Source organism: Arvicanthis niloticus, chromosome 1, assembly GCF_011762505.2.
Source record: "Arvicanthis niloticus isolate mArvNil1 chromosome 1, mArvNil1.pat.X, whole genome shotgun sequence".
NCBI lineage: Eukaryota > Metazoa > Chordata > Mammalia > Rodentia > Muridae > Arvicanthis > Arvicanthis niloticus.
The window spans coordinates 94,029,559-94,044,294 of record NC_047658.1 but is presented as its reverse complement, the minus strand read 5'-3'; the positions used below and the strand labels follow the sequence as shown (position 1 = coordinate 94,044,294).

Genomic DNA, 14,736 nt, shown 5'->3' with positions numbered 1-14,736 from the left:
TGGTTTATGCAGAATTAGATTTATTCATTTTGTTGTTGTTTGGTTTTGGAGGGATCCCACGCTGGCCTCGAACTCCTGATGCTCAGGCCTCCACCTCATGAGTGCTGGGGCTACCGGACTGCACCGACAGAGTGAGGATGGACCTGAGTTTTTGGCTCCGTGTCTTAAGCTTAAATTTCAGGTAAGATGATAATCCCTCTAAAAGGATAACAGAGTGAGAAGAGACGCTCGCTCCCGGTTGAACAGCCTTGCATCTCTAGGGTCCTGGGCCCTTAGGAACCTCTTAAGAGCCAAAGGCTGAGGGTAAGGGGTACACACCTTAAGCACTTGAGAGGGCAGAGAAAAGCAGAACCTACACAATACTCTCAGAGGGGAGGAGTAAAGTCCCATCCTTCCCAGAGGATTCCCAAGACTTTCCGGGAAACCTGGACGGCGGCCGGAGTGTGCGAATGGCACAGGTGGGTCCCGAACATCAGAAAAATGACTTTGATGAGGTTCCGACCCTCCTGCGCTCTTTCGGGAGGAAGACCCTGAGATGTCCAAAACCGCTAGCACGGCCTCCCTTGCCTATTGCTAGTTTTAGCACCTCCTGGTGAGTTACTTCCTCCGCTTGGCCCCTATGGTGAATTTTCTTTTGGTTTGGCTTGACACGGGCCGGGGAGTAACCAGCAAACCTCTCCACCCCCGTGGCCACCGCGCATGCTCGTCTAGACGGATTGGGGCGGGGCCGGAGCGAGCGCAGCGAGCAAGGGCCCCGCCTCTCTGCCGCGCCACCCATGACGTCACTGGGCGCCGGCCTCTACCCGGCTGCAAGCGGTGAGAGCTAGCAAGTGGTAAACCGACCTGAAGCCGCTGCATCGGGAAGGGATGCGGGTGTCGAGATCCTTCAGGAGGGGGCTTTGGGGAGGACGGGAGGCCCAGATGCACCAGCCGCTACTGCCCCTCAGGCTCTGCCCTCCCTCCTCCTACCCTCCCCCTTGCAGAAATGCCGGGACGTGGGGCCACGCAGGGGCCGAGCATATGTGACACGTGTGTTTCCCAGTGGCTTTCACACTTTCCCACGCTCTCCCCCCATACCTTATACTGATCTCCTACCTTCCAGATGTTTATTTTCATCAGTCTATCGCTTCTTGCCTGGAATAGTGTTCTCGGAAGTTGGAGACGGATTTTAGACCATAACCCTACCACTTCTGTGTTAGAGTCTCTGTGCTACAGTGTTTTTCTGCGGGCTTCTGGTCTTAAGGATCAGTATGACACCAATAAAAAGAAAGGAGATGGACATCTGTTGAATTCCTGAATGGCCAAGTACCGAGCAAACAGCTGCCCAATCGAATCCTCATTACTTGGTGTTCTTAGAACTCTCTTTCATGACCTCCTAACCTCACAGACAACCAACTGGCTTGGTTGCATTTGTGAGCATCATCCATTCCTACCTGGCTAGTTAGCTTAACTCCAAAGTAGGAACTCTTAACCCAGACACTTCCGGTCTGGATTCTGGCTTGACCATCAAAGCCCAACCCCAGATCAACTGCTTCCTCTTTCTCCAGCTGAGAATTCTTTTCACATCCCTTTTGCTAGTACAGAATGCTCTTCCCTGCTTCTCCTTTGGAGATTTCAGAAATGAAAGAAAGCTTTTTTTTTTTTTTAAAGTGTTGTAAGGAGTCAAACTTTTGGAGTACAGAATCTTGGATGTTGGACCTGGCTCTGTCCCTTTCAGTGTGGCTTTGAGCAAATTCATTGTCTTCTAGCTGTAGCTTGTCTTTGCGTAACATGGGTGAGTGCCTTCTGACCAGCAGGCTCTTGTCTAGTTCTTCCTTACTGTCCTCCAGCAGGCACTCCACGGATGCCCAGACCCCCCTGCTCCCCATGGGCAGCTGCCAGGCAGGGCACAACTTGCATCTCTGTCTGGCTCATCACCCACCTTTGGTCTGTGCCACTTTGATCCTGCTGCTCCTTGGCCTCTCTGGCTTGGGCCTTGGTGGCTTCCTCCTCACCCACACAACTGGCCTGCGTAGCCCTGACATTCCCCAGGTAAGTACCCGGGGTGCTCGCCCTTGTGGTATATACCCGCCTCTGCTGCTCTTCTCACCTCTCTGTCACTGTCCTTTTTTGCACACAGGATTGGGTTTCCTTCTTGAGATCTTTTGGCCAGCTAAGTCTGTGCCCCATGAATGAGACAGTCACAGGGAAGTGGCGAGGTCCTCACGTCGTTGGCTTACTGACCACTTTGAACTTCGGAGATGATCCAGACAGAAACAAAACCCAAACATTTCAAGCCAAGATCCATGGTAGTCAGATAGGATTGAAAGGTGAGATCTGGGGAATACCGCAGTCCAGAGTCACTACACTTAGGGTTGGGCCCGACTTCTGACTTCACCAGACTAGTGACCTTGGACACATCTGTACACCTTAGTGACTTTTGCTATGACACAGATTAGATAGGATGAGATACTTGCAGTGAATGCTGTCCACAGTAGGTTCTGTGTTTTGGCTTAGCTGTTTCAGTTCCAAGTTTCTTCAGTTCTGTCCTAAAATGTACCAAGAGGTCTCAGGTTTAAAAGCAAATGCCCTGCCCCACTATGTATGGAGAGCTAGATAGATCTGAAGAGAGTGTGCAAGCATGCCAGCATTCCTGGGTTATATAGTGAGTTCCAGGTCATCCAGGACTACATAGCAAGATCTGAAACAACCTCCAAAATAAATATGACAGCATTGAAATATGAGTCACATGCCACCATATATTTCACTCATTTAAAGTATACAACTAAGTTACTTTTAGTCTGTTTACCTATCTCTGGAACCACCCTGAGACCCATACACACACACACACACACACACACACACACACACACACACGTGTATATGTGGGTATGTGTATATATATAGTTTTTTTTTAATCATCTAAGATCTCTGCACCATAGCTTTTCTGCACCTCTTCTCCCCAGGTTCTGAGACCTTCACAAATCTGCTTCCTGTCTCTGGTGATTTGCCTATTCTGGACATTGCTACAGTATGCAGTCCTCTGTGACAGGCTTCTTTGACTTGAGATTTTTAAGGTTCATCATGTAGCAGCCTTATTTCATGTGTTTTATTGGTGAATAATAGCTTTGGATGAGTATTCCATATCTGTATGTATCTGTTTATCATTTGATTGGCATTTAGCTTGTTTCCACTTTGGGTCATTAGAAATTATACTGTTTCAGCCTGGTCCAGTGCAACATACCTTTAATTCCAGCACTGGGTAGGCCAAGGTGGGCAAATCTCTACAGGTTAGCCTAATTACATATCGAGCTTTAGGCCAGCCAAGGCTATATAATGAGACATTGTCTCCCCAAAAAAGAAAAGAATCCAAAAAAAAAAAAAAAAGAAAAGAAAGAAAGAAATTATGCTGTTTTTAACACTAGTTTTTTTGGGTTTTGTTTTTATTTATTTATTTTATGTATGTGAGTACACTGTCTTCAGACACACCAGAAGAGGTCATCAGATCTCATTACAGATGGTTGTGAGCCACCATGTGGTTGCTGGGAATTGAACTCAGGACCTCTGGAAGACCAGATGGTGCTCTTAACCATTGAGCCATCTCCCCAGTCCTTAACACTAGTTTTTGTGTGGACATATATTTTAGTACTATGAGAGTATAGTCAAGCATAGAATATAGGATAGCTCTATGGTAAATATTTTTTAAAGATTTTATTTATTTATTTTATGCATATGAGTATATCACAATTGCTCTCTTCAGACACATCAGAAGAGAGTACCAGACCCCATTACAGATGGTTGTGAGCCACCATGTGGTTGCTGGGAATTGAACTCAGGACCTCTGGAAGAGCAGTCAGTGCTCCTAACCGCTGAGCCATCTCTCCAGCCCCCATTTATAGTCTTACAACTGGAGCTTTGCACTGTCTTCTGTTCTCACTAGCACTTTGTTTTGTTTGTTTGTTTTGTTTTTTTTGAGACAGGATCTTTCCATGTAATTTTGATTATCCTAGAACTCAATATGTAGACCAGGCTGGTCTCGAACTTACAGAGATCCTCTTGCCTCTGTCTCCTGAGTGGGCACCACCACTCCCCAGTATTCTTCTCTCATTTTCACTCCCTACCCTAATCACAGAAAAGCCCTATTTATTTCACTGTGGCTCTAGTAGCAACTTTTCTAGGCTCTTGGCCTTCCCCTTAAGTTGCTGACAGTCTGTCTACCAAGAATACAGACATAAAAGAGTCAGTCAGTGTGAGAAGTAGAACAGAAGGTATAGGAAAGTTGGTAAAAGAAGACCTCTCGAAGATACAGCGTCTAAACCTAAGTTTTTAGAATGCTTAGCCACGCCAGGCAAAGGGAGCAGCAGACACACAGACATGTAGATGGGAAGGAACTATGATGTCGTGTTTAGGAACTTCCCAGGCTCAGTGTGGATGGAGTAGGAAAGAAATGAGTGGGGAAATAATCCAAAGCAGGAAGTAGAAATGCATGGACAGTCTCTTAATTAGTTAATTACAGCTACTTAGTCACTTGTGTCTGTTCATGTGTGTGTGAGCATGTGTATGACCTCCACAGCATACTTGTAGAGCTCAGAGGACAACTTGCAGGCATTGGTTCACTCCTTTTAGGTATGAGCCACAATTGATGACATCCAATAAGATTTTGTGTGAGCTGGGCAGTGGTGGCCCACGCCTTTGTCCCAGCACTTGGGTGACAGAGACAGGTGGATCTCTGATTTTGAAGCCAGCCTGATTTACAGAGTGACTATATATCCAGGACTATACAGAAAGATTCTGTTTCAAAAAACCAATTAAAAAAGAAAGAAAGAAAGATTTTGTGTGTAACCCAAAGTAGTTAGACTTTATCTAGTACATTGGGCAAACTCAGTCTGACCGAGAAAGGAGCAGGATTGGTCTGCTGACAGGAACACTAGGAAGTGGCTTATAAGGAGGGATGTGAGTTTGGCATCATGGTGCCTGCCTGTAGCCCAGCACTGGAAAAGCTGAGGCAGAAGCACAGACTTGAGGACAGTCTGGACTCAGAAGCAAGACCTGTTTTAAAGGAAAAGAAACAGAGTTGGATGTAGTGAAGCACGCCTTTGATCCCAGCACTTAGGAGGCAGAGGCAGATGTATTTCTCTTGAGTTTGATGCCAGCCTGGTTTACAGAGTGAGTTAAATACAGACAGAGCTACATAATGAGACCCTACCTCAAAACAAAACAAAAACAGAAAGAAAAAATAGAAAAAGACATGAAGAAAAAAATTTAGGTAAAACTTTTGTGAACTAAGAGGGTTGTTCACTGTCTGGGATTAACAACACAACATCTGGCCCACAAGTCCATTGGGCAGTGCCAAGAGAAGATGTTATCTATGGAATCGTTCTTGTGCATTCTTCAGTTGTGATTATAATATATATGCCAAGTTGTTTTTCTTTTTCACTTAGACATATCTGGCTTTCCACACCACTACCTGACCTATTATTTTAATGTCTGTAATTGACCCATTAAGTGGTTAGGCCATCATTATTTAATGTTTTTTTGAGCAATTAACACTATCATTTCCTAATTTTTTGTATTTGATAAAATCAATGCAAACATTTGAAAATATTTATTTATTTGTTTGTTTGTTTATGTGTTTTATGTATATAAGTATTTTGTCTACACGTACTCTCTACACCCGAAGATGGCATTAGGTGCTTATGAGCTGCCTTGTGGGTGCTGGGAATTAAACTCAGAACCTTCAGAAGAACAATGAGAGCTCCTAACCACTGAGCCATCTCTCCAGCCCCCAAAGCAAACATCTTAGTCTATATTGTTTTGGGTTTTTTTCTTTTGCTTGTGCTTAAAAATGAGCCCAGGGACCTCATATATGCTATTGAGCAATACCCCTAGCTGTTAACCTGCTTGCAGTTTTACATTTGTTCTTTCTATTGGCATGGGGATGGACAGTCAGAGAAAAGCCTTGTGTAGTTGCCTCTCTCCTTCCACCTTCTTCTGGCTTCTGGACACCAAGTATACAAGTCCTCAGACTTGTGCTGCAGGGACTTTTCCTGGATAGACCATCTTGCTTGTCCCCTTTCTTCTGTTTTTAATATTATACATTTGATTTTGGTGTTTCTTAGTTTACAACAAGGTCTTATTTAGCCAGAGTTGGCCTCAAACTCACTGTATTGCTCAAAGTCTCTGTGCTATCTGTCTGTTCACCTCCACCTCCCCAGTGTTGGGATTACAAGTGTGTGGTACTATTCACTCTTAATTTATGCTGGTTTGTGGTCCACATGCATTCTATCAACTGAGCTGCATCCCCAACCATGTAGGAATTCAAACTATAGAAGCAATGAACAAAGAAAATGTAGGCTTAACAACAGTTTGGTGAGCATCCTCTCTGCTCATTTAAAATGATGATAGAAGTTGGATATGGTGGTTCATGTCAATAATCCTAACAGTTGGAGGTCGAGATAGGAGGACTGCTATGAGCTCTGGGTAAGCGTTGGCTAGATAATGGTTTCTATGCTACTCTGGGCTCCAAACAAACAAAAAAAACTTTTGGTTTGTGCCTTTCATAGAAATGCCTTCAACATTTTAAAATTGGAATATAACCTGTATTTGCTTTAGTTTTTTCTGAAAGTTTTCCCTGGTTTGTATGTTCTTTAGTACATCTGGGTTACTGGCAGTGAAATGACAGTCTAACTTCGTGGTTTTTGCACTGAGAATCACCCCAAAGGTACTTACCAAGCAAGCCATCATTTGTCTGTTAATTTGATTTTTAATTTATTTATTTGCCTGCATGTGTGTGTGTGAAGTTATCAGATCTTGGAGTTACAGACAGTTTTTAGCTGCCATGTGGGTGTTGGGAATTGAACCTGGGTCCTCTGGAAGAGCAGTCAGTGGTGTTAACCCACTGAGCCATCTCTCCAGCCCCTTGTCCAGCAATTTGAAACAGAGTGTGAACTTTTAATGGCTTTTGGTGACCAATGAATAACTAATTTCTTTGGACAAGTTAATTTCTTTCTTTCATTTTTTACTTTTCTTTCTTTCTTTCTATTTCTTTTTCTCCCCCCCCCCCCCCCCCCAGACAGGGTTTCACTCTGTAGCCCAAGCTGTCCTGGAACTCACTCTGTAGACCAGGCTGGCCTCAAACTTAGAGATCTTCCTGCCTCTGCCTCACGAGTGCTGGCATTTAAGGCATGTGCCATCACACCTGGTTTGTGTATGTGCATATATCTGTGAATGCTATGTTTGTGTATTTGTGTGTGTGTGTGTGTGTGTGTGTGTGTGTATGTGTGTCTGTTTACCAGAGGAAGCCTGAAGAGGGGATCAGATCCCTCGAACAGATCCCTTGAAGCTGGAGTTTCAGGCAGTTGCAGTTAGAAACCTCTAGATATGTGTGCTGGGAAGCAGACCCAAGTCCTCTGGAAGAGCAGCCAGTGCTCTTTGCTGCTGGCCATCTCTCCAGCCCCACTTTGTTTTCCACCTTGTGTCTTGTGCCTCCTGCAGGGTCCTTTGCCAGAGAGTCTGTCCTTGTCACAGCCAAAGTGGCCTCAGGAAGGACTCCAGGGACCTGCCTGTATTTCAGTGGAGTTCCAGAAATCCTGCCCTCTAGCCAACCACCTATCTCCTGTTCAGAAGAGGGAGCTGGAAACGCTAGCCTGAGCCCAGTGGTGGGTGAGGAATGTGTCAAGGTCTGGAGCCACGAGCGCCTGGTGCTCACCAAGCTGCTTACTTCAGTAAGTGCACAGATTGATCCTCAATGTTTTATGTGGAACACTGTCTGAAAGAGTTGACGAGGCCACTTCACTTAGTAGAGAAGGAATGTGCTTGGTCTGGTGTGGTGCCATGCTCTTTTATAATCCTGGTACTATGGAGTCTGAGGCTGGAGGATTGAAAGTTTGAGGTTAACCTGGGTTTTATAACGGCTATGTATTAAAAAAGAGGAAGAGTGAACAAGCATAGTCTCTGATAATCCTGCCTTAGGTTACAGGCAGTGATGTGAAGAACAAGCATGGAATCTCTTAGGATTCAGCTTCCTCATCTGCAAAAGACAAATGTAACATAATCTACAAATTCCAGTAACTGGGATTGAATAAGAATGACCGTAAAGTACTCAGCACAGTACCTAATACAAAACAGATTTGATCAGAGACAGTCATGTGCTGTTTGCTGACTTGGAGACCAGCTTGGTTTATGTAGGCAGCTCCAGGATGGCCAGGGTTATTATGATCCTGTCTAAAAAACCAAAACAACAACAACAAACAAAAGAGATTCAGGAGTATAATTAGAGGCAGAATGAGGTGTTGCTGTAACAGAGATATGAGCAGAGTGTTACACAGACATAAAGCAAGAAACAGTTAACCCTAACTTGAACATTTCTAGTAAGAAAGAGTTATGTATAGTAATCTATAGTACACAAAGTCTTTGTATTATCTCATTTGTACAAAGTCTTTGTATTGTCTCAGAGTATGAAGTATTGTCTCATTTGATCTTAAGATAGTCCTGTGAAACAGGTACTATTGTCCCATTTTGCAGATGATGAAAAAGGCTTAGAGAGGGAATGAATTGCCTAACGGCACACAGCTGGTTAAGAGGCAGCATTAAGGCAGCAGCGGTCCAGTCCTTTCCCTGGGAAAATGGTCCTTGAAGGAGGAAAGGGGTGAGGCTCACTGTTTGGGATTCACAGGAGGTGTTTAGGGATGAGGTAGAAGGAAACAGGAGAAGTCTCAGATCTTAGGGCCAGTTCTGAGCTACTGTGAATGTTAGACTAAGTGTTACAGTTTGACACTGAAGTAGGGGCCAGCCAGAGCCCTTAGAGAAGAGAAAGCAGCTCTTGGCAGGGCAGAGGAGAGTGGTAAAGGGTTGCTACATGCTCATCCTTCATATTGAATAGGTCATTTGTGCTAGGGGGTGGTGGTGCATGCCTGTCTTAGTCCATTGCTGTGAAGAGACACTATGGCCAAGGCAACTCTTATAAAGTGAAACATTTCATTGGGATGGCTTACAGGCTCAGAGGTTCAGTTGTTATCATCAAGGCAGGAGCATGATAGGAGTCTAGGTAGACATGGTGCTGGAGAAGGAGCTGAGAGTTTTGCATCTTGATCAGATGGCAGCCAGGAACAGACTGATTCTTGCCAGAGTTGAGCATATATATATATGAGACCTCAAAGCCCACCCTGACAGTGACACACTTCCTCCAACACGGCTACACCTTCCAACAGTACCACTCTGCTATGGGCCAAGCATATTTAAACTACCACAATGTCTAATCCCAGCAGATGGCCAGGGACGCAGAGGCAGGTGGATCTCTTGAGTTCTAGGCTAGCCTGGTCTACAGAGTTTTAGGACAGCCAGGGCTACACAGAGAAACCCTATCTTGAAAAACCATGTAATTAATTAATTAATTTTTTAAAAAGGCCATTTGGGGAAGCAGAATTTGGCTCTATTTGCATAGACTTTAAAATGTGAAGGGCTGTCAAGATAGCTGAAGCAAGTAAAGGCATTTGCTGGCAACCAGTGTTTTATGGCTGGAGAAATGGCTCAGTGGTTAAGTGCAAAGACTGCCTCACCAGAGGACTTGGGTTCATTCCCCAGCACCCACATAGCAACTTACAATTATTTGTTATGTCAGTCCTAGGAGATCTGAAGCCCCCTTCTGGATTCTGCAGGTATTGTATGCAGGGGGTGCACAGATAAATGTGCAAATACCTACATACAAATATAGATATAAAAAATACTTTGAAAACACCTGTTACTGCAGCAGTCGGAAGGCTGAAGGCAGAAGGAACATGAGAGTTTGAGACCAGCCTGAGGCATAATAAGACCTTGTTTAAGGAATGGAGGGAGGGAGGGAGGGTGGGAGGGAGGGAGGAAGGAAGGAAGGAAGGAAGGAAGGAAGGAAGGAAGGAAGGAAAGAAGGAAGGAAAGAAGGAAGGAAAGAAGACAAGTGGAATGTGGAGACTAGTGACTCCTGGGGAGTCATTGAGAGTTCAGTTGATAATTGGGCAAGAAAGCAGTTTGGAAAACATCTGGACAAATGTTATCTGTCACTGACCCGTAGCTGCCCCTAAGTGTCAGGAGGACTCTGCCTCATGGAGGCCTGTCTCTGTTCTTCATGGTATGGGACAAGATATCTTCCCAAGATTCCCAAACCTCTCTACTGTAACCATTTCCCCTTCCCTCTTTGTCCCCACCACTAGGAGGAGCTAGCTCTGTGTGGCAGCAGACTGCTGGTCTTGGGCTTTTTCCTGGTTCTGCTCTGTGGTTTTCTCTGCTGTGCCACGGCAGTGTGCTTCCATCCACGCCCAGAATTCCACTGGTCTAGAACGCGGCTTTGAGGGCAACGGACTGTGCCTCACTCTGCTGTCAGGTGAGGCCCTGTGGGAATTAAGGTAGGGAAGGGACGGCAGCTGTAACCTGGTAAAGCAGAGCCTTAGAATCCATCCTCAAATACAGCTTCCTGTGAGTCCCCAAGAGCCCTATTCAGCGGTGTCCTGGGAACTGGGAACAGTCTTCTCTGCAAACAGAACATTTTTATTACTTGTAATGTTTTCTTTCTCTGTGTGTGTGTCCACCCATGTGCCATGGTGTGCATGTGGAGGTCAGAGATGGAGTGGATTTTCATGGAATTGATGAAATAAATAACTTTCATGTAAAAAGAAAAACCATAAAAGTACAATTTGGTAAATTATTATAAAGTGGACACTAGTAAATACTACCCAGGGAGAAAAAGACTTGTTATCAGCAATTCAGATGCCTCCCCTAAGCTGGGCTATGGTGGCACACCCCTTTGATCCCAAAACCGAGGAAGCAGAGGTATTTGGATCTCTCTGAGTTCAGGGTTAGCCTGTTCTGCAGAGTGAGTTCAAGGACAGTCAGGGCTACACTGAGAAACCCTGTCTTGAAAAAAGAAGGAAAAAAAAAAAAGAAAAAAGAAAAGGAAAGGTTGTTCTTCCCATATTCCCTGGCAGTCTCCCTGCTCTCCCTGTGAGCTCTTCTCCTGCTTTATCCTGCACAGTTATACAGCCGATCATGGCAGCTGTGTGATTAGTGACTGACGGGCAAAGTCGATGAAGTCTATTGGAGGTATGATTATTGAAGTGGAAGAGCTCCCTAAGCATGGATATAGTTTGATTTTGTTTTTTCGTCTTTTCATTTATTTTAACCCCCTAAGGCCCCACCTTTACATTTTTTTTAAATTTATTTTTATTTGTGTATATGTGTGTACCTACATGAACTTATGTACGTCATATGCGCACAGGTGCCCAAGGAAGCCAGAGAGTGCGGTGGATCCCTTGGTGCTGGAGTTAGAGGTGGTTTTAAGCTGCCAGATGTGGTTGCTGGAACTCAAACTCCAGTTCTCTTCAAGAGCAGTAAGTGCTCTTAACCACCAAACCACCAGGGCCTCTTTTTACTTTTTTGTTTGTTTGTTTGTTTGTTTGTTTTGAAACATGGTCTCATTTGTAGCCTCAGTGACCTGACACACTGTGTAGACCAAGCTGGCAGAGGTCCACCTACCTTTGCCTCTCAAGCGTTGGGATTAAAGACATGTACCAGCACACAGGGCCTTATTTTTTAACTAGATATGCTTTCATGCATATCTTCTGTGACTGCTGTCTTCCAAGTGGTGTTGATTGTCAGATTCAGCGGAGCTGAGCTGCACACACCCACATGTTAGCACTGATGAATTAGCGGAGCTCTGTGATCATCTGCCCTAAATATGGAGTCTTCGGGGCTTTTTTTTTCCCATGAAACTTATTCATTTTGAGACAGGATCTCATTGTGTAGGCCCGGCTGGCCTGAAGCTTACTATGTAAGCTAGACTGGCCCCAAAGTGCCCCTGCCTGTTTCCTGAGTGCTGGGATTAAAGGCATGCACCAACAACCCTGGCAAAATTATTATTTTTTAAGTTTATTTACTTATTTGAGGGGGAGCCATGTGTTTGTTTATGGAACAGCACGTGTTTGGAGATCATTCTCTCTTTTCATCCTGTGTATCCTGGGATTCAAACTCAAGTTGTCAGCCTAGTGACAGAGCTATCTTGTTGGCTCTCCTGGAATTCTACTCAAACAGCTCCAATGAATCTACTGAATGGTGATCCCTGTTACATTCTCTGCCCAAGCACTTTATGCGTTTTCTTCACTCAGTCACCAGTGCACTGAGAACACTAGTGCACTGCTAACTAGATGTTTCTTCACTCAGTCACCAGTGCACTGAGAACACTAGTGCACTGCTAACTAGATGTTTCTTCACTCAGTCACCAGTGCACTGAGAACACTAGTGCACTGCTAACTAGATATTTCTTCACTCAGTCACCAGTGCACTGAGAACACTAGTGCACTGCTAACTAGATGTTTCTTCACTCAGTCACCAGTGCACTGAGAACACTAGTGCACTGCTAACTAGATGTTTCTTCACTCAGTCACCAGTGCACTGAGAACACTAGTGCACTGCTAACTAGATGTTTGGAGAGAAAGAGCTTGGCAAATGTAGTAAGTGAGGTCCTCACAGCACTAATGCTACTAATTTACACCTCTCACTGAGTGAATAAAAGCAATGGAAAATCCACCTTGCTGGGAGGGTTTCACCCCATTTGAAAGCTGTATGCTATGTATCCAGCTCCTAAGCCTTCCCCAGATTCTGCTTGCCTCTGTGTGCTAGAAAATCTCTGTGGGAGAAGTCAAAACAGCCTAGATTGTGGAATGACTCCAGCCCAGAGGAACTGGAAGCTCAAGAGAACATTGTTAATTTTCCTTTTGGCCAGTCCCCACCTCCCATCTTCTTGCAATAGGGAGCAGTGGAACCCATTCAATTGGGAGTGGGAAGAGGCTTCTAGCTTTTTGGCCGCTGGTTGATCCTAGAGTTCCAGTGGGTTGAGTGCCAGACTTATCTCTAGATGTCCCTTCCTTTGTCCAGGGGCTTTCTTTTTTTTGTTTTTGTTTTTTGTTTTTTTTCGAGACAGGGTTTCTCTGTGTAGCCCTGGTTGTCCTGGAAATCACTCTGTAGACCAGGCTGACCTCGAACTCAGAAATCCGCCTGCCTCTGCCTCCCAAGCGCTGGGATTAAAGGCGTGCACCACCACTGCCCGGCGGTCCAGGGGCTTTCTTACCTGTTCTGTTTTCTTCCTTTTCTCCAGGTACAGATCAAATTCTTGGGGCCTACTTCTGAGTTTAGAAGACCTATTACAAAAAAATGAAGAACTGGACTGTAGGAAAATAAATAGCTTTTGACTACTATTGTGTAAGGTACTTATTTGGGGATTGGATTAAAGTAAACACTGGGGACTTTTCCTTGTTGATGTAAAAGATTTTTTGTTTTGTTTTTCGAGACAGTTTCTCTGTATACCCTGGTTCTCCTGGAACTCATTCTGCAGACCAAGCTGTCCTCGAACTCAGAAGTCCTCCTACACTTGCCTCCTTAGTGCTGGGATTAAGCGCATGTGCTGCCACTCCCTGGGGATTTTTCTTCTCTTATTGGGTGTGTACATGTTCATGATGCATGTACCATGGCATGTACATGGGGGTTCCTGAGCAATTGTGTTCTCCTCTTTGTCCTCTTCATGAATTCAGGGGATTGAACACAGGTTGCCAGCCTTTCCATGGCAAGCACCTGCTTAGCTATTATTTTGGTCCTGTCCCTTTTGTGGCACCGTGGATTGAATATACAGCCTCACATACACTAGGCAAGCACTCTACCACTGAACAGTATCCCCAGCCTTGTTTTGTTCTCTCTCACTATAGAGCCTTGGCTGGCCTGGAACTCACTGTGTAGACCAGGCTGGCCTCAAATTCAGAGATCTGCCTGCCTCTGCCTCTCAAGTTGCTGGGATGAAAAGCCTGAGCCTCTGGCCTAGAACTCAAAAATCGTTGGCTGTCACCCTCTCTAGTTTCCAGATGACTAGCATCCTTCTCACCCTTGTTGACCTTAGTTTGGAATCCAAGTTGGCATAGATCACTTAAAACTTTGACTGTGTTTGTGAATTTACTTTGGAAAATACTTGAGGTTTTTGTTTGTGTGTCTGTTTGGTTTTTTGTTTTTGATACTGGAACTCTGTTAAGTTACATGCTCTGCAGAACTTAACGTCTCCTGCCTCAGACTCAGCTTGCTGAGTGCTGGAATTTTTTCTTTTTCTTTCTTTCTTTCTTCTTCTTCTTTTTCTTTTTCGAAGACAGGGTTTCTCTTTGTAGCTCTCGCTGTCCTGGAACTCACTGTGTAGACCAGGCTGGCCTCAGAAATCTGCCTGTCTCTGCCTCCCAAGTGCTGGGATTAAAGGCATGCGCCACCGCTGCTCGTTGAGTGTTGGAATTGTAAGCATTAAGCCAGCACTATACTCTTTAGACATACTGTGAATACAACTGTGCTACTTTCTCACTTGTTTTCTTCCATGAACCTAAATTGATGATTCTGTTTATGATTTGACATAAATGTTTCATGAGTTTTCGCAAGTTATACAACCCTATTGGACCTCAGTTTTCCTGTAGTTGTTTGACCCTTTGGGTTTTCCCAACTTTGGCACATCAGTCTAGCACTTGGGAGCTCAGGTTTAGTTTAGATACTTATAAACATCATAATGGTCCGGTTTCCCGCCTTTCCCGCGCCCAGCTGCCAGCAGCCTTGCTTTTTACTCCTTTCAGCCTTCACCCTGTACGCAGGCGCAGACCACAGCTTTCCTTCCTAGCGCGCCCCCTCAGAGCTTCCCCTAGCAACAAGCTCAGTCGCAGCGCGAAAAGCGTGGCGGGCGCATGCGCCACAGCTCTCTCCACCAGCAGT

The 14,736-nt window shown here is 45.0% G+C and overlaps 1 protein-coding gene across 8 annotated transcripts in view; it reads left to right on the top strand.

Moving 5' to 3' along the window:
• The window catches only part of Tmem219 (transmembrane protein 219), a 31,790-nt gene extending 18,591 nt beyond the window's left edge, over positions 1 to 13,199 (top strand). For 2 of the 8 annotated variants that reach the window (XM_034521019.2, XM_076942767.1), the window contains 6 exons: positions 52 to 181; positions 1,833 to 2,031; positions 2,120 to 2,309; positions 7,474 to 7,703; positions 10,167 to 10,336; positions 13,103 to 13,199. In XM_034521019.2, coding sequence (XP_034376910.1) covers positions 138 to 181; positions 1,833 to 2,031; positions 2,120 to 2,309; positions 7,474 to 7,703; positions 10,167 to 10,304 — 801 coding nt within the window. In that variant the 5' untranslated portion in view covers positions 52 to 137 and the 3' untranslated portion in view covers positions 10,305 to 10,336; positions 13,103 to 13,199. Of the gene's footprint in view, positions 1 to 51; positions 182 to 449; positions 593 to 699; positions 834 to 1,829; positions 2,032 to 2,119; positions 2,310 to 7,473; positions 7,704 to 10,166; positions 10,337 to 13,102 lie in introns of those variants that run through there. The other 6 variants (XM_034521012.2, XM_076942761.1, XM_034521005.2 and 3 more) reach the window with 5 other exon arrangements.
• Positions 13,200 to 14,736: the final 1,537 nt, after the last annotated feature.